The sequence below is a fragment of the Choloepus didactylus genome, chromosome 4, assembly GCF_015220235.1.
Source record: "Choloepus didactylus isolate mChoDid1 chromosome 4, mChoDid1.pri, whole genome shotgun sequence".
Lineage (NCBI taxonomy): Eukaryota > Metazoa > Chordata > Mammalia > Pilosa > Megalonychidae > Choloepus > Choloepus didactylus.
Window position 1 is genome coordinate 107,948,378 of NC_051310.1, and position 19,925 is coordinate 107,968,302.

At 36.0% G+C, this 19,925-nt stretch overlaps 1 protein-coding gene and 1 long non-coding RNA gene across 6 annotated transcripts in view; one reads left to right on the forward strand and one right to left on the reverse strand.

Moving 5' to 3' along the window:
- The window catches only part of LOC119531827, a 55,221-nt gene extending 35,692 nt beyond the window's left edge, over positions 1–19,529 (reverse strand). Inside the window, exon 1 of the long non-coding RNA XR_005216413.1 lies at positions 19,485–19,529. This is a non-coding gene — a long non-coding RNA (uncharacterized LOC119531827). The remainder of the gene's footprint in view (positions 1–19,484) is intronic.
- UACA (uveal autoantigen with coiled-coil domains and ankyrin repeats) overlaps positions 1–19,925 on the forward strand; it is a 154,293-nt gene that overhangs the window by 32,884 nt on the left and 101,484 nt on the right. Inside the window, exon 1 of one of the 5 annotated variants that reach the window (XM_037833534.1) lies at positions 19,747–19,800. The exons of the other annotated variants lie outside the window; for them this stretch is intronic. Coding sequence (XP_037689462.1) covers positions 19,762–19,800 — 39 coding nt within the window. The 5' untranslated portion in view covers positions 19,747–19,761. Of the gene's footprint in view, positions 1–19,746; positions 19,801–19,925 lie in introns of those variants that run through there. 5 annotated transcript variants of the gene reach the window in all.

Consider the following 19,925-nt stretch of genomic DNA (forward strand, 5'->3'; position numbering starts at 1 on the left):
TTTGCATGGTAGTGAGCAGAGCTTAGAGGGCTGGTTGCCTCTTAAAGCTTCTGCTAAGGTGTGGAATGCAGTATGTCTTCACATACCATTGGCCAAAACATGTCACATCACCAGGCTCAAAGTCCATGAGGCACAGGAACAATTATTCTTCCCAAAGGAGGCAAAGGAAAGTTATAAATTAATGGGGCAGGGATGGGTAAGTCCTCCTCCAAGATAGTATATTGTTTGAAGTCACAAATTTTATTGAACTATAAAATGATTACTTTGATATTTTTAAATTTTTTTTACTGCCTAGCTATTTACATTTTCTTTGACATCACATACTGTGTTCAGTTTTTGTGGATAAAATATATAGGAATGTTAGGTTTTAAATGAATACTTGACTATCTCTGGAAAAGAAGAGAAAGTACTATTTCAATATCTTTGTGAAAGAAGAGAAAGTATTTTCTATAAAATTTCATCAGCTTAATATTACAATTACAGATTTCAATGTATGTATCTATTTTCCTTCCTTTAAGAGGATATAATTATATACTTCTGTGCCCATTTCATCCCCCTTTTTAAGATAATGGATAAGGAAAAAATATAAACTATTATTTTTCTTTGGTTACTTAATATAATACTTAAAGTTGAATTAGACTGCAAAATATATTTGTTTCCAAAACAAAAAGTAAATTGTAACTTCAGTTAGCAGAGAGCTTCTAGGCTCTGGATTCAGACAGTCCTAGGTTAAAATTAATGACTTCATCATTTTATTTGCTCATAATCTGTGGGGCAGCAATTTGTGCTGGGATGTGCTGCATGGTTGTTCTGCTGGGCTTGTCTGAGGTCACTCACATGGCTGCAGTCATCTGGCAGCTTGATGAGGGCTTGATGGTCTGAGATGGCTTTACTGGTATGTGTGGTAGTTGGTGCTAGCTGGCACATTTGGGTGGCAGGGCTCCTTTTTCTCTCATGATCTCTTATCCTCAAGGAGCCAAGCCTGTTCATATGATGTTGGTAGCATTCTAAGAGGCCAAGAGAAGAATTGGCGAGATGTCTTTAGGCAAGGGTTCAGAAATTGTACTAGGTCACTTCTGCTGCATTCTGTTTGTCAAAACAAGTCACAAGTCCAGCCTGGATTCAAGGGATGTGAAAATAAATTACATCTCATGATGAGGAGGAGTGGCAAAATTACTTTGCAAAGATACAAGGCTTAAAGGAGTGAAAGGAATTATGGCAGCTGCCTAATCGACCACCAGTTAATTGGTTAGCTTCTTTGTGCCCTATTTGAAAAGTAGAAGTAGCAATATAACTTAACTTGAAGGGTGGTTCCTTTTCTTTTCTTCCTTCTTTACGAAGAAGTTGTGGGTTTGCAAAGCAATCATGCATAAAATACAGGATTGTCATATACCACCCTATTATTAACACCTTACATTGTTGTGGAACATAAGTTAAAATTGATGATAGCACATTGTTATAATTGAAATATTAACTAGAGTTCGTGGTTTAACTTAGGGTTGACTGTGTAGTGTAGTTCCATGGATTTTTAAAAAAGTTTGTATTCTGTTGCCATATATACAATCTAACATTTCCCCCTTTAAATATATATTTCAGTGCTGTTAATTATGTTCACAATGTTGTGCTACCATCACTACCATCCATTACCAAAACATTTCCATCAGGAATCCTGTATATTTTTTAAAAATTAAATTCTGTTTTATTGAGATATATTTACATACCATACAGTCATCCATGGTGTACAATCAGCTGTTCACAGTACCATCATATAGTTATGCATTCATCACCCCAATCTATTTTTGTACATTTTCCTTACACCAGAAAGAATAAGAATAAGAATAAAAAATAAAATTAAAAACAAACACCCAAATCATCCCCTGCATCTCACCCTATTTTTCACTTAGTTTTTGTCCCCATTTTTCTACTCATCCATCCATACACTGGATAGGAGGAGTGTGATCCACAAGGCTTTCACAATCACACTGTCACCCATTGTAAATTGCATTTTTATACAATCGTCTTCAAGAGTCAAGGCTACTGGGTTGGAGTTTGATAGTTTCAGGTATTTATTTCTAGCTATTCCAGTACATTAAATCCTAAAAAGGGTTATCTATATAGTGCATAAGAATATCCACCAGAGTGACTTCTTGACTCCATTTGAAATCTCTCAGCCAGTGAAACTTTATTTCGTTTCATTTTGCATCCCCCTTTTGGTCAAGATGTTCTCAATCCCATGATGCTAGTAACCCTGTACATTTTCAATCTTAATTTCCCATTCCCTACCCCCATTGCATCTCCTGGTAACCTTTATTCTAAATTCTGACTCTATGAGTTTGCTTATTCTAATTATTTCATGTCAGTGAGATTATTGTCCTTTTGTGTCTGGCTTATTTCATTCAACATGATGTCTTCAAGGTTCAGCCATGTTGCACATATCAGGACTTCATTTCATTGTTTGTAAATACCACATTTTATTTATCCATTCATCTGTTGATGGACACTTGGATTGCTTCCATCTTTGGCAATTGTGAATAATGCTGCTATGAACATCAGTGTGCAAATATCTGTTTGAGTCCCTGCTTTCAATTACTTGGTGTATTTACCTAGTAGTGGGATTAGCGAGTCATATGGTAGTTCTGTATTTAGTTTTCTGAGGAACTGCCAAACTGTCTTCTACGGTGCCTGCACCATTTTACATTGTCATCAGCAGTCAATGAGTGTTCCTATTTCTCTGTATTCTCTCAAACACTTTTACTTTCTGCTTTTTAAACAGCAGCCATTCTAATGGGTGTGAAATGGTATCTCTTTGTTTTGATTTGCATTTCCCTGATACCTAATGATGTTGGGCATCTTCTCATGTGCTTTTTGGCCATTTGTATATCTTCTTTGGAGACATGTCTATTCAGGACTTTTGCCCATTTTTAAATTGGGTTGTTTGTCCTTTTGTTTTAAAGTTGAAGGATTTCTTTATGAATTCTGGTTGTTAAACCCATATTGGATAAACTTTTATCAACTATGTGGTTTCCAAATATTTTCTCCCAGCGTGTAGGGTGTCATTTTACTTTCATGATAAAGTCCTTTGAGGCCCAAAGGTTTTTAATTTTGATGAAGTCCCATTTATCTGTTTTTTTTTCTTCTGTTGCTTGTGCTTTGGGTGTAAAGTCTAAGAAACCATCGCCTAACACAAGGTGCTGAAGATGCTTACTTGTGTTTTTTTTTCTAGGAGTTTGATACTTCTGGCTCATATATTTAGGTATTTGATCCATTTTGAGTTGATTTTTTGCATAGTGTGAAGTAGGGGGTCCTTTTTTTTTTTTCAGATGGAGATTCAATTTTCGCAGCACCGTTTGTGAAGAGACTATTGTTTACCAATTCAGTCCTCCTTGCTCTTTGTCAAAAATCAGTTGGCCAAAAACATGAGGTTGATTTCTGAGCTCTGAATTCTTTTACATTGGTCTTTATGTGTGTCCTTGTGCCAGTACCATAGTGTTTTGATTACTGTGGCTTTGTAGTAAGTTTTAAGATCAGGAATCATGAGTTCTCTAACTTCATTCTTCTTTTTCAAGATAGCTTTAACTATTTTGGGCCCCTCACACTTCCATATAAATTGGATGATTGGCTTTTCCATTTTTGCAAAGAAAGTTGTTGGAATTTTGGTTGGGATCGCTTTGAATCTATAAATTACTTTGGGTAGGATTGACATCTTAATGATATTTAATCTTCAAGTCCATGAACATGAATGACCTTTTCATTTATTTGGGTCTTTTATTTCTTTTAGCAGTGTTTTGTAGTTTTCTGTGCGCAAGTCCTTTACATCCTTGGTTAGACTTATTCCTAGATATTTGATTCTTTAAGTTGCTATTGTGAATGGAAGTTTTTTCTTGATTTCTTCTTCTGTTTGTTCATTGTTTGTGTATAGACACACTATTAAATTTTAGGTGTTGATCTTGTATCCTGTCACTTTGATGAATTCATTTATTAGCTCTAGGAGCTTTTTTGTGGATTTTTCAGAATTTTCTGTATATAAGATCATGTCATCTGCAAATAGGGAAAGTTTTACTTCTTCCTTTCCAGTTTGTATGCCTTTTGTTTTCCTGGCCTAATTGCTCTGACAAAGAACTTTCAGTACAATACTGAATAACAGTAGTGACAGTAGGCATCCTTGTCTTTCTCCATATCTTAAAGGCAAAGCATTCAGTCTTTTGCCATTAAGTAGGATGTTTGATGTGGGTTTTTCATATATGTCTTTGTCATGGTAAGGAAGTTTCCTTCTATTTCTATGTTCTAAGCAAGAAGCAGTGCTGGATTTTGTCAGAAAACTTCTCTGCTTCAACTGGGATGGTCATGTGTGTGTGTGTGTTTTCTATATTGTGTTAATGTGGTATATTACATTAATTGATTTTCTTATGTTGAACCAACCTTGCATACCAGGGATAAATCCCACTTGATCATATTGTATAATTCTTTTAACATGCTGTTGGATTTGGTTTGCTAGTATTTTGTTGAGGATTTTTGCATCTCCATTCATATGAGATAATGGTCTGTAATTTTCTTTTCGTGTATCTTTATCTGGCTTTGGTACAAGGGTGATGTTGGCCTTGTAGAATGAATTAGAGTATGTTCCCTCCTCTTCAAATTTTTGGAAAAATTTGAGCAGAATTGGAGTTAAGACTGCTTGGAGTGTTTGGTAGAATTCCCCTGTGAAGCCATCTGGTCCTGGGCTTCTCTTCGTTGGGAGATTTCTGATGACAGTTCAGTAGCTTTACACATAATTGGTGGGTTGAGATCTTGTATTTCTTCTTGAGTCAATGTAGGTAGTTTGTGTGTTTCTAAGATTTTTTCCATTTCATCTAGTTTGTCTAACTTTTTGGCATACGTTCATTTTATCTTTTTATAGGCCTTTTTATTTCAGTGGGCTTGGTAGTAATGTCCCCCTTTAGATTTCTGATTTTCATTATTTGTATCCTTTCTCTTTTTCTCTTTATTGGTCTAGCTAAAGGTTTGTTGATTTCATTGATCTTTTCAAAGAAACAACTTTTGGTTTTTGTTGATTCTCTTTATTGTTTTTTTGTTTTCTATTTCTATTTCTATTTCTGTTTTATCTCCACTCTAATCTTTGTTATTTCCTTTCTTCTTCGTTTGGGTTTAGTTTGCTCTTCTTTTTCTAGTACGTACAGTTTTGAGTTTACGTCTCTGATTTGAAGTCTTTCTTCTTTTTTTTAGTGTAAGCATTTAGATCTATTAATTTTCCTCTCAGCACTGCCTTTGCTGCATCCCATGAGTTCTGGTATGTTGTGTATTTTTATTTACATTCTCCTATTTTTTTTTTTTAATTTTATTGAGATTGTTCGTATACCATACAATCACCCGAAGATCCAAGGTGCACAATCAGTTGTCTATGGTACCATTATACAGCTGTGCATCCATTGCCACAATTAATTTTTTTTCAATTTTTAGAACAATTTCATTACTCCAGAAAAGAAATAAAGACAAAAAAGAAAACTCAAATTCTCCCATACCCCTAACCACCCCCCTCCATTATTGACTCATGGTATTGGTATACTACATTTGTTACTGTTGATGAAAGAATGTTAAAATACTACTAACTGTAGAATATAGTTTGCAATAGGTATATTTTTCCCTATATATCCCTCTGTTATTAACTTCTAGTTATAATATCATACATTTGTTCTAGTTCATGAAAGAGATTTCTAATATTTGTACAGTTAATCACAGAGATTGTCCACCACAAGATTCACTGTTTTCTACATTCCACGCTTTTAACCTCCACCTTTCCTTCTTGTGACATTTGTTACTCTGAGCTTCCCCTTTCCACTACATTCACACTCCATTCAGCACCCATCACCGCTGTCCATTTCCAGACACTTAAGTTCAACCTAGTTGAACATTCTGCTCATGATAAGCAACCACTCCCCATTCTTTAGCCTTGTTCTATAGTCTGGTAACTTGTATTTCATGTGTATGAGTTTACATATTATAATTAGTTTGTATCAGTGAGACCCTACAATATTTCTCCTTATGTGTCTGTCTTATTTCACTCAGTATAGTGCCCTCAAGGTTTCTTCATCAACCCTTTTTTTTTTTTTTTTTTTTAAGACGGTTTTGTTCTCCCACCATACATTCTAGGTTCAGGTCTCAAAATGGGGTTATATTCAGTTTTGAGTTTCCCTGAGGGTTATCTTAGAAGAATGACAGACTTTCCTGTGAGGCCTCTAGCCACTGTGCTTTTCCTAACCTGCGCAGCAGATGGCACCTGTCAGCCTGTTGCTTCCAATTGGTGTAAGGAGTTGTGGCCCCTTCAGTTTCTGTTTTGACTATTTTCCCCCAGGCTCTGTGGTCTGAGTTCTGAAGGGAAGGCCGGCACTACAACTGGGACCCACCTCCTTTCTCTTAGGGAAGATACACCCTCTAGGGAGTTACCTTCTGTATTTGAATTGCTCCTTGGTCTCTCTGACTCTGTTATCTTCACCCCTGTCTGGGTCAGAGTGCTGTGAACTGAAAATGGCTGAAGCTCTCTCCACTGAGCCACTTAGGTTGAGAGAGAGAAAAAGGGAAAGAAAGCCTCCTTTCAGAGCCAGTCCGCAGCCCCCCAGTTTCGCCCGTCGGTGAGAGCACCTAGTCTTCTGGGCTCCCTTTCTTGGGGCACAGGTGTTTTCTGTCTCTTTAAGGTAATTTGTCTCTAAAAGCCTCTGTCTGCCTGTTAGGGGTTTGTCTATGTTTGTAGCTTGTATTCAGCAGTCCACATTTGTTAATTAAGACCCCAGTTGGAGCTGGGCTGAGCTATATTCTCTTGTTCTGGGACTGCTGCTTTCTCCTACAGGGAGGTCTTGTAGCTCAGCCTGCCGGGGGGGAGGGGGCTCCCAGTGTGATTCCACAGTTTTTACTTAGAGATTTTATGCTGCGTTCTCAGCCATCCCACCCAATCCAGGTTGGTGTATGCTGTGTGTACAGTCACGGTTGTACCCAGCAGTTCCAGATTGTTTACTAGTTGTTCCTGGTTGTTTATTAGTTGCTCCAGGGGACTGACTAAATTCCACTCCTCTCTATGCCGCCATCTTGCCCCTCCTCCACATTCTCCTAATTTTGCTTTTGATTTCCTCTTTAACCCATTGATTGTTTAGTTAACCCATTGGTTGTTTAGGAGTATGTTGTTTAATTTCCACATATTTGTGAATTTTCCATTTTTCCCTCTGTTATTGATTTCTTGCTTCATTCCATTGTGTCCAGAGAATATACACAGAGTGGTTTCAATATTTTTGAGTTTACTGAGACGTGTTTTATGACCTTACGTATGGTCTATTCTGAAGAATGATCCATGTGCACTCGAGAGGAACGTGTATCCTATGACGTGTTCTATGTATGTCTGTAAGGTCTAGTTGGTTGAGAGTTTCATTCAAGTATTGTATTTCCATATTTATCTTCTGACTAGATATTCTACCCATTATTGAAAGTGGTGTATTAAACTCTTTGACTGTTAATGTTGAGCTGTCATTTTCTCCCTTCAAATCTGTCAGTATTTGCTTCAGATATTTTGGGGTTTTGCTGTTAGGTGCATGTATATTTACAATTTTTACATCTTCTTGTTGAATTGTCCCCTTTATCAACATATAATGACCATATTTGTCCCTTGTAATTGTTTTTGACTTAAGAGTCTATTTTATCTGATATTTAGTGTAGTTAGCCCTGCTTTCTTTCGGTTATTACTTGCATGATATACTTTTTTCTATTCTTTTACTTTCAATCTACTTGTATGTTTAATTTTAAGGTAAGTCTCTTATAGACAGCATTTAGTTGGGACATTTTTTTTTTTTTAATATGTTCTACTTATCTCTGCCTTTTGACTGGAGAGTTTAATCCATTTACTTTTGAAGTCACTATTGATAATGCAGGACTATCATCTGCCATCTTGCTGCTTAATCTTTATATGTCATATTTTTTTTTAATTCCTCAATTTTTCCATTAATGCCTACCTTTATGTTTATTTGATTTTTTGTATTGTTTACTGTCTCCTTTCTATCTGGATATATTTTTCATCCATTTTCCTTTTGGAGTTAAAATATAATTAATATTTGGTTTGATAATAACTTCAATAGTATACAAATAAACTTTTCCTGTATCATTCCATCCCCCAACCTTTTTAAAATATTTGTTACCACTTTTATCTTTATACATTTTATGTCTAAAAACGTAAATATATTATTACTTTTTATGCATTTACATTTTGGCACTTGTAGTAAGTAAGAAGTAGGGTTATCAAACAATACACTACAATATTACTGGCTTTTATAATTACCCAAATGGTTACCTTTATTGTAGCCATTATTTCTATATGCTGCTTTATACCACTGTTTAGCATCCTTTTCTTTCAGTCTGAAGAACTCCCTTTAGCATTGTTTGTAGGGCAGTTCTACTGATGATGAACTCCCTCAGCTTTTGTTTATGTGGGGATGTCTTCATCTCTCCCTCATCTTTCAAAGAAAGATTTGCCACATATAAAATTCTTGGTTGGCAGTTGTTTTTCTTCAGCACTTGAAGTATTTCAGCCCACTGCCTTCTTGCCTCCATGGTCTCTGATGAGAAATCGACACTAGTCTTACTGAGTGGTAAATAACAATCTGTACCTAACATATTGCTTTTTTCTCTTGCAGCTTTCAGAAATTTCTCCTTATCCTCTGCATTCGATAGTATGATCAATACATGAGTGGATATATTTTTCTTCATGTTTATCCTGTTTGGTGTTCTCTGAGCTTCTTAGATGGACATATTGATAGCTTTGCTAAGTTTGGGGGAGTTCTCATTTCTTTGACTATTCCTTTTACCCCTTTCTCTCTTCCCCTTCTGGGGCTCCCATCATGTGTATTTTGGTACACTTGATGGTGTCTCAGAGGTATCTTAGGCTGTTTTCACTTTTTATAATTCTTTTTTCTTTCTGTTTCTTAGGCTGACTCATATCAAGTGTCTTGTCTTTGAATTCACTGATTCTTTCTTCTGCTGGCTCTAATCTGCTCTTGAAATTGTCCTGGGTATTTTTCATTTCAGTTTTTGTGGTCCTCAACTCCAGTAGTTCTGTTTGGTTGCTTTTAAAAATTTCTGTCTCTTTACTTAGATGCTCATATTGCTCATGTATTTTCCTAATAACCTTTAGTTCTTTCTTTGTATTTTATTTCATCTCCTTGAGCATTTTAAAGATCATTTCTTTAAAGGCTTTGTGGGATATGTCCACATTCTTGTTTTTGTTGGTGTTTTCTGTATTTTTATCTTCTTCCTTTGGATTGGCCATCATTTCCTGTTTCTTTGTCTTGTACTTTTTTGTTGCATACTTTACATTTTAATATTTTAAAATGTCTATTCTGGGATTTATTCCCTGAGATATCTGTTTCTTGGCTTTTTATTTATTTTATTTATTTATTTTTATTTTTATTTTTATCTTCATTTTATTGAGATATATTCACATACCACGCAGTCATACAAAACAAATCGTACATTCGATTGTTCACAGTACCATTACATAGTTGTACATTCATCACCTAAATCAATCCCTGACACCTTCATTAGCACACACACAAAAATAACAAGAATAATAATTAAAGTGAAAAAGAGCAATTGAAGTAAAAAAGAACACTGGGTACCTTTGTCTGTTTGTTTGTTTCCTTCCCCTATTTCTTGGCTTTTTAACCAGCCAGTGATAAGACAGAAATTTTCTTGAGCTTCAGCCCTCCTCTTGGTAATGTCTCCCCATAGCAAATGCAGTGCAAATTTCCTGTCTTTCTGGGCCTCTGTCTTGTCCTGGACTTTTGCTTGGTAGTTGTTTTGGAGTTTTGGAGTTCCCCTGTTTACAGGAGTTTAGTTGTCACCTCTGTTTCCCAGGATACAGACCTCCCTCTCCTGGATGTTTGAAACTGGCAAGTCTTTGCCCCAGATTGTCTGCCCTTAAATTTTTTACACTGCTTTCGATTTCTCAAGCTGCTTTTACCTAGAGGACAAATTCCAGGAGGAGGGGCACGCAGAGAGGACTTTCCCAAATCAGGCTTTCCCAGCCAAAATAGGGCCAGGAACTCACAAAGGGGCACAGACTGGCTCCACAGTGCAGTGAAGGGGAAAATCAGGAAGGGCGCCAAGAGATTTTTGCATGGTTCCCCAATGCTGAGCTTTTTCAGCCTGCCCAGCAAATGCAGCCCTGAGGAAGCTCAGTGTTCTTAAGTCTCCATTGCTGCCTGCCTCTGCCTGGGGCAGTTTGAAACAATGATGGCCACTGCCTTTCTCCAGGGTGGTTGAAACAATAGCCGTCCTTTAAGGGGCTCCGGGGTGGGGGGGTGGGGGTTGGGAGTGGGGGGGGTGGAGGGGGTGAGCAGCGATCCATTGGAAGTTGCTAATCAAAAGCCGGGATTAATGATTGGCCATGCCCACCTCTGGTATGGGGCAGAAAATTTTTATGTCCCTTTCGGTTACCAGTGAGCTAGCCACAGGCTGGACCCCACAGCAGCCTGCTGCAAGAGTGGGGGATGGGTGCTGGTAGCTGCCATGCGGAGAGAACAATGTATAGTTCCTTACCGTAATTTATCACCCTCTTCTTTCTGCTCTTCCCTGGATGTTATATAGTATTTTTCTGGCTTCTGGAGTTTCCAAAAAGTTGTTTGAGGCAGTTTCTGCCCGTTTAATAGTTGTTCTGGTGCAAGGACTGAGTCCTGGAGCTCTCTACTCTGCCGTCTTCCCACAATCCTTTTTCAGTTTTGTTCTTAAGGTTTAACAATAAAGTACATATAAGCACTTAGGATTATTTCTCAAACAATTTTGAAATTGAATCCTTATTTTAAATACTGTGCTTTTATTATAGACCTAAATATCATGAGAGTGAGCGTTCTTCCTCATTAAATTTGACCATGTATTTTTAATATGGGAGACATATATTTAGACTTGCTGGAAGGAAATACTGTGTAAAATAGCTGTGTGGGAAAAGTTATGCATTTGCACCGAGTATTATTCATTTAATGAATAAAAAAGTAGTTAACTTCTAATGTGTTTATGGAAACATACACTCTCCTATTGCCCTATTTTATATACATCTCTTTATATTTCCCATTTAAAATTAAAAAAAATAGACTAGTAATGTAAGATTTGTTATCAGTTTTATTTCCTGAAAAGTCGCCCGAGTTCTAGTGAACATGTTTTTGTTTAGTTAATGTTTCTTTGCAAAGCCAATAAAAAATAGAAAGTCGAAGGAGTAAAAATATCTTTTGTTATTTTTCATTGTGGTCGAACCCCATCACAGTTTCTTTTGTAAGTATGTACTGCTTTGCTTTTTATTTCATCAGAGAATAAGCAAAGAATGCTTTCTAAAATTGTCTTGTTTTGAGAAGTATGTCAGACATTGACTAACATATTTGCTAAAACCACCAAAGTATTCCTCTTTTCACTGGTGTGTACCTAAGGAAGACTGAGGAGGAAAAGGAGAGGGAACCAGGTTAATAGACTCTCCTTGATTTTTACTTTATATTTAAAAAGTTTCACTCATGACATTTTGGCATTTTAAGAACTCTGAATACATTTTTAAAATGACATTTCAAGGAACACAAGTTAATATTTGTTTTCCCAAATAACCAATTGCTTTTCATTTTGAAGGAAATATTAAACAATTTTAAACAGAGAGAGCTCTATTTTTGTATGATATGCATTATAATCTGCTGTGTTTAAAATCTATGTATTTACTTACCTTGGAATTAGTTTAATGCCTCTTTTTTTGAGAGATTGTGAAATAAATAATATAACAAAACAAATGTTACTTATTAAAGTTAGAGAGGCAATTTCCTGTCTGTATTTTTAATAAACTCTTCTGGACACCGGGACAGTTCTAATAAAGGAACAAATACCTGCCCTAGGGTGGGGTAGACAGTCTGGTATTTATACAACAGACTGGAATAGAATCAGAGTGGGTAGTTAGGAAATATTGGCAAAGCAGTGCTTTCTGAGTTTTTAATGCCAGTTAATTTTGTTTTTTTTCCAGATTTCATAGTCTTTCCTCAGGTCCTGAAGAATTTAGATTTGTTTTTTAAATCATTATTATTATCTCTACCACCACTATTATTATCATCATCTTTTTATCCTTAAGATTTTTATGTAGGGAAATTCAGTAAAGCAGAATTAAGCCTATTATTACCTTGGTCAGAAAAATAATTGCTAAGATATAATTTACCCTTTTCTCTTTTTGTTCCATTGAATCCCAACTGCATACTTTCAAATTATACAGTAGAAGGCTTTAGAGGATGAGAGAAGCAGAAGGGGCATAAGGAAAAACTATAAAGGGGAGAGAGGGCTCAGGGAAAGAGGAGCTGAATGTAGTTTTGTTTTTTTGTTTTAATAGTCTCCTTTTCTTTTTCTATTACATGAGCTTTAATTTACTCTTACATAAGAAGAAGGAATAATAACCTTTGTACCAAAAAGAAGGGAGGAAATGTTTCTATCATTATTCTAATGAACTGTAGAGCAATCCTTAATTGTGCAGACTAATCTTCAAGGAAAGTTTATGCTTCATGAGCTTTGCTTTTTGCCCTTTGCTAAGTTTTGAATTGTGGTGGAGCTTGACTTGGGTTTAGTAATGGGGAATGTTGGTAATTGTAGTGTACTATAAAAGCTTGTTGTGCTTTGTTTCAGTTAGGTATTTGGGGGAATTTGTCTGAACCTATATTTTGTTTAGTTTTTAGTTGTCTCTATGATCTTTTTCTTAAAGTGTCTTTATCTTGAGGATGTGACTGCAATTCTATTTTGAGTGTGATAATTTTCTTTTATGGTGGAATTTTAGTCTAGTTCCCTGCAAAGTTTGTTTAGGTTTCTAGGTTTGAGGTAGATAAGATGTATTATGTTATCCATTAGGTTAAGATAATTTTATTAATCTTATAAATATTTCAAGGCCAGTTAAAATTCAGCTGGTTATTGCTCAATCTAATTCTTGGAAGTGAAAACAAAATAGTGTGTCAGGATGAAGTATTTTTTTAGATTTGATTCTAAAGTGACCTAAGAACCTAATAAGACAGTTGCTTTAATCCCTGAAGAAGTCTCTTTTGAAGAATGTTTATGATAAAGCTGGGGAATCTCACATTTTTAGATTTGGTGGTGCTCCCCTTCCCCTCTATCCTTATCTCGTTCTACAGTCCCTCTTACTCATACATCAGGTACACTGGCCTTCTTTCAAAGTTGCTGAGCTCCTTTCACTAGTCATTCCTTCTGCTTGGACTGTAAATCCTCACATGGCTTGCTCTCCCTTGTCTTTCAAATCTCATTATTAATATCATCTTACCACTTTTCCAGAAAGGCCTTTCCCAATTAGCCGACCTAAAAGTCAACTGAAAGGATGTCTCTCATATCTCCCTCCTTATTCTCACCTGGTAATTTTTTGTTTTCTGTAGTTGTTCATTCACTATCTTTCCCTATTAGAACTTCAAGTTCCATTAGAAGAGATTAGAACTTCAAGTTCCATTAGAAGAGAGTCTTTGGCTGTCTTATTCTTGCTGTGTCTGCAAGTGCCATGCCTTATACCTAGTAGGTGCTTCATAAAAGCTTACATAGGCCAGTTTGGAAGTTTTCATCTTTTTTTGCAATGAAGGACATATAAAGGACATCTAAGTTTATGATGTTAAGCAGTTTTTAAAATATACGTGTATTTTTACATCTAGGATTTTTTTAAATAATTAGAGAAATAGAAGTAACTTAATTAGTAGAAAGAAAACTTTCAACCAGTCAAAATTACAGATACTCTAATCATTCTGCAACTGACTGCAGTTGCTATATCATGGACAAAATTCCTTAATCTTTTAGAGACTTTCTGCCTGTGTAAAATGAGAAGTTGGGTTAACGTTTCATGTGATGAGGCTGGGGAGGCAAGTAGGGGCAACACCATGTGGGGCTTTATAGGCTCTGTTATGGAATTTTGTCTTTAATCTTAAAAGCAAAAGAAAGCCATTGAAGGATTCAAAGTGAATTGGGAAAGGGTGTGCTGGAATGTGGTGGTGGTACGATTAGGTTTGCAGTTTGGAAAAATCACTCAGGCTACTGTGGGGAAGCCTAGGGAAGGAGCTAGAATAACCATGGGCAGAGCATTTAGGAGATTAATGCAGTCATTCTGGTGAGGGGTGGAATAGGGGAATAGTGAAGGACATAGTGACAAATGGGTGGATTTGAATAATATAGAGGAAGTGAAATAAACAGAATTTGGTGATAGGGCCAAGGAGTAGAAGGTGTGAAGATTGACTTCTAGGTTTTTGTTTTGCTAGGAAAAATCCGAGATTGTGGTATCCTAACTGTGTGAGTAGAACTTGGGGATGAATCAGGTTTCAGGAGAAAGAACATATCTTTGGTTTTGGACACTGAGGTACTTTTAAGACACTCAAGAATCATCAGAAGGTATCTGGATATATGGGCATGGAGCTTAGAGAAGCCTGGGTTGCAGTTAAAGATGTGTTTGTGAGTCACCTGTGTATAGATTTTAATTGATATGTCATGAGCCTGAAGTGCTTTCTAAATCATACAGGGCTACAAGTGTTGTGTTTGTAGTTTCCTAATTTGTGGTGCTGTTTCAAAACTGGTGATTGTCTACTCGTCTTTTTGTCATCGTCTCTATAAAACTTTCCCTGATTTTTCCTTTTTTTTTGAATTACCTCTGTTCCTTACAGGTAACTATTGTGGCATTATCACAGTGTATTGTGATTGTGTACATGTTAAATTTTTATTGAACCAATAAGTTACTGTCCAATCTTCTGGCAATTCTTCAGGACTTGTTTTATAAACAGTATGTAAAAGACAAAACTGTCTTGCCTCTTTTTTTCATTTATATTAGGGCTTTTTTTTTTTTTAATCTTGGGGTTAATGGACTTCATATTTGTGCAAACGAGGTTACCAGCCCCTGGAAAATAGAAGTAAAATTTTCTGACTATGTGTTTATTTGCAATTTTAAAAAGATTCTTAAAGGAGTCCATGACACCAAAATTTTTTAAGATATATCAATTAGATATTTTTGTTCAACATGACATTTCTTGGTTTTAAGCTGTTTTGCTGTCACCTTCTACATTTCTCTTTTGGCTAATACATAAAAAGTTGTTTTTAGGCTAAACTGATCATCAAATCAATTTGAGCTGTAATCTGTTGAGTCTACTTTAAATATAAGGTATTTTGTACGGATTTGCATCTATTTTAAAGTCTACTTGTTTCACTTAGGTGCATCTGTAAATTTCTTCTCAGAAAATCTTTTGTCCTAAATATTGATTAAATGAAGCAACTGTTGAAATCATACAGGTTTTTAAAGAAAGTATTCAATTAGACCTTTTAACAGAAAAGAGACTAGAAGTTAATACACAAAATGTTTAATCAAGGTCATTTCTGTGTGGTGGAACAATGAGTACAATAATCTCTATTTTCATATATACTTAAATATTTTCCAGAGTTTCTACATTGAACATATCTTACTTTTAAAATTAAAAAAATAATATTCATACCATAATTTCTGAAAAAGTTATGGATTTATAATTGATATTAATATGGAGGCAAAACTTTTAAATGTATTTCCTCTATATTGATTTAGATGGTAAAGTTATCATCCACTTAGTGTGCTTAGTGAAATAACTGATTTGTGTTAGAACATTATATTTATTCTTAGAAGCAGCTGTATTTTGGCCTTTCCCGTAGTCACTTTGGCTTGCTGCATTCTGAGTTGGAGGAGTCTCCTTTACAAAGCAATGTAGTAACTGAGTATATAAATTTAGTTGTGATAAGGTAGACATTAATGCTCCTTAAAAACTTACAGCTTCTTTTTAGAATCCTTTTATTTGATATTACAGGTCTTATATTGTAAGCATGACTGTGAACTCACCAAGATGTGTTCAAAGGTTAGTAGCTTCTTTTTAAAGCAGAGTGGCAAGAATGGGCTGCATCTCCTGCCACATTAATGATTTAGTGATAAGCATGTAATGCAATTTAAAAATAACACACCAGCCAGATTTGCCGGACCATGCATCACCAGTGCATGAAATATACAGAAGTTGGGGGAATAGTTTAGTATAATGAACCTTGATGAACCCATAACTCAGCTTTAACATGTATCAACCTCCAGCCAATTTTAATTCATCTATACTCCTACCTCTCTGTTTTGATTATATTTGAAACAAATACCAGGCATTGTGTCATTTAATCTAAAAATATTTCAGTATGTATTTTTAAAATAAGGGGATTCTTTAAAATAATTATAAAGCCATAATCACACCAAAAGCCTTAACTTATAGTAACTCCATAATGTCATAAAATATGCAGTTAGTAGTCATATTTCCCTAATTGTTTTATAAAAAATTTACAATTTGTTTAATCAGGATACTTAATGAAGTTCCATATGTTGTGTTTGATATGTTTCTGAAGTCATTTTTTAATTTATAGGTTCACTGTCCATTTTTTTTCTTGCCATTTTTTTGTTGAAGAAACAATAGAGTTTCCACTACTCTGGATTTTGGTGATTGCATCATTGTGATGTAGCCTATGTTCCTCTGTCCCCTGTGTTTCTTGTAAATTGTTAGTTCTAGAGGTTTGATTAGATTGTTATTTTTAAACTTCTGCTAGGACTGCTTCATAGATGGTGGCCTATAGGACCATCAGAAGGTACATAATATCTGGTTGTCTTTTGTGATATTAGTAGTCACTGGATGATCATTGTCTACATGATAATTGACTAAGGGGTGCAAATTGGTGAAATTCTAATTCTGTCGTTCTTTATTTATTAGCTGGGATACCTTTGTAAAGAGAAACTTCCCTCATCAACTATTTGGTTACCCTGAGGTACAGTTCCTATAGGAAAGGCAGGATAAATGCTTGACTTTTTTCACTTCTTTGTTCATTTTTTTAAAGAATTTTCTTCTCATTAGTATCTCTGATCAGGAACTCTTTTGGCTACTACTCGTGCCTGCTAGTTTTGGACATTTAATATTTACTGAGACCTTTCATATGTAATAGCTGTTTGATTTTGTACAGATAGGTTCTCCATTGTTATTCTTGCTTTATACGTGAGGGAACTGAGGCTTAAGAAGTATAATACACAGCATGTAGGTGGCAGACCTGGAATTTGAACCCAGGTTTTCCTGACTTCAAAACAGTTATTCTTTGACCACTATTTATAGTGTTTTGGGAGGGGTCCAGTGGGATTTATAGAACAATGAAGAAAGATTTGAGGTATTGATGTCCAGGAGGTAAGTGGCAATGAGGATTTTTTTAAATTGACTATGAGGTGTCTGTTTGCTCAGTTGCAGACAAATGTCTCCCGCCCTTGGTATTTGTTGCCCGAACATGGATAGTTCACTGGGAAACACTGTTGCTAATGAAAATGTGTTCCAGATCTGGCCTAGTCAACAACCTAGTCCAACAGAAAAGAATATCCAACAGATAAGAATATTCAATAAAGAGGTTTGAATTATGGCCCTTAATATGGAAAAGAATCTAGTCATTATCAAATTACTTATTTCAAAATCAATTTTACTGTATCAAAACAGACATAGAAGTGCCCTTAGATATCTAGTCAAACTAGTGTGGCACCGGGAAGACAGGCAGTAAGCTAATAAACAGGGAAACATTCCATAATGGCAGGCACTGATAAGCACTAGGAAGAAAAATAAAACAGGGTGTGAGATAAAAAGTGACAAGGGCTGTATGTAAACAGCCCTCTGGGAACCCCTCTCTGAGGAAGTGACATTTGAGAAGTGCCTGAAGGAAGGTGAGGGAAGAACATACAGGCACAGGGAGCAGCAAAGACCGGAATTTGCCTGGGGCTTTTGGGAAATAACTAGGAGATGGGCGTGAGAGGAGGAGCAGATCTAGCCACAGAGGTGGGGGAGGTGGCAGGCACCTCTGGATCCACAGTACACCAGCATGTGCAAATCCTATCTCCCCAGCCTTAGCATAGACAGCTCCTTATATGGCTTTTATTACTGATAACAGGTTTCCCTCTTCCTTTTTATTTCCTTTGCCTTTGCTGTCCTATTTCTAGAAAGAATGTGTTTGCTTTGTTAACAAAAGGACAGAGCCTGAGTTCTCCACCAGATTTCCTCTGAAGAATGGTGAAATAGACTGGGTGGAGTCTCTGGGTCCAGTCAAATGAATCCATCCTGATATCTAATGTGGTTTGGGGAAAAAAAATCATTATTTCAAAATAATAGGTTATCGTGTGTAACTTTATATATTTTATAATTATATATAAATTAGAATATGGGCCTAAATAGTAGGAAATGGGTTTCTTGTTGAAGTTCGGAATAGAATTTCTAATTGGTAGCAGTTACCTCCTTCCTATAAACAACTTGTGTTGGAATGTGCTTTCCCAATGTACTTTCCTATAGAACAATTTCCCCAAATTTACACTTGGGAAGTAAAAATTACTCTTTTTGGAGGAAGTGTAAATTTTTCCCATGCTATTGTGGTAACAAAAATACCCTGGAGCTTGCAGATATTTGCTAACGAACTTTGATAATATAAGGAAGGTTGGTAGAAGTATGTTAAATATAGAGAATGTGGGGAAGTCTGCTTTGTCCCCAAATGAAGGTTTATTTACAGTGTAGCTCAGGATTTAATGCACATTTGCCTCCTTTAGTATTTAATCAGTTTGTTTTTTTTTTTAATCCGCTGAATCCAGATAATTTGACTTCCCACTGATAAAATATTTACTTGTCATATCAGGCAGGGTGCTAAACTTGGAAATTAAGAGTACAGAGTTAAATTTAAAATTTGTTGAAAGTATTCATCACAATGCAATCTATTTAATGTCTTGGCTGTGCCTCGGGCTCTTCTCATTTAGCATGTTAGGAGACAGACTGGCAGCAGTTGTAAGCTGAAACCTGGTTGGATGCAGAACAAGACCGAAAGGAGTGGGAGAGAATGTGGAGAAAATGTGAAAGTGTAACTGTGTATGTGTGTTTCCTTAAATCAAAGTGTGACACATTAGCTTAAAATAGAATTTTATGTTCTGTTTGTCAAGGCTATTTTAACTTCATATTAGATGATCTGAGACTGAAACAGGTTTTAAATATTGTTTTTTGGAATAACCAAATTTATCTCTTAACAGTATTGTCATTATGTCAGACAAGTTGTTTTGATACAATAAGCATCTTTTACATTGTGCTTGCGTCATTTGTTCCCCGTAGACCTGCAATTTATTACTCAGAGGAAAAGCATGCATTTACAATATATTCTTAGCTGCTTCTTTCTGTCACTCAGCTGCCAAGTCCTATGGAATCTAAAATAGAACCCGACCAATGGGAGATAGTCTGCACACACTGCTTACCGGATGATTTGGATGTGGACAGTTTTATCATGCACAGCAGTGTTTGTGTTGCTGCGTTGAGGCAGCAGGATGCAGAGTGCTGTTCACGTTTTCCAGTTGAGTCCCTGAAAGGGAAAGCATTGAAAGACAGCTTTTAAAGAATAAGAAATAGGAGGAATTACAATACCTGACTTGTGGCTGTTCTTAATCAAGTGCTGCGCACCAAGGAGGATAATTTTCAAGCGTTATGAAGGTGGAGCAGGATCCCGAGGACGAAGAAAATATCGTTAGACATCCAAGCTAAGTGTAGCACAGCATGGGGATTGTAGAACAGGACAAGTTGCAAAGAGAGGCACTGAGTCACTTGTTAGGAGTTTGTCTGAGGGCTTGCTTTGTGAGCCACAGAGATTTGTAATTTAATGCGAAGTAGTTTGCTGTTAGCAACGAGGAACTAAATCCTGCCTATGATGAATTGTTGGTTTTCTTGCGCGCCTAAAAACAAAGTAGGTATCCCAGTAGTCCAGTGTAACAAAAGATTCTCAGTTAGAAATTGTGTTCTTTTGAAATGTACTGTTTTATAAATTTTGGTTTCTTATTTTTTTCCTGATTTAGTTGATTAGCAGACTAC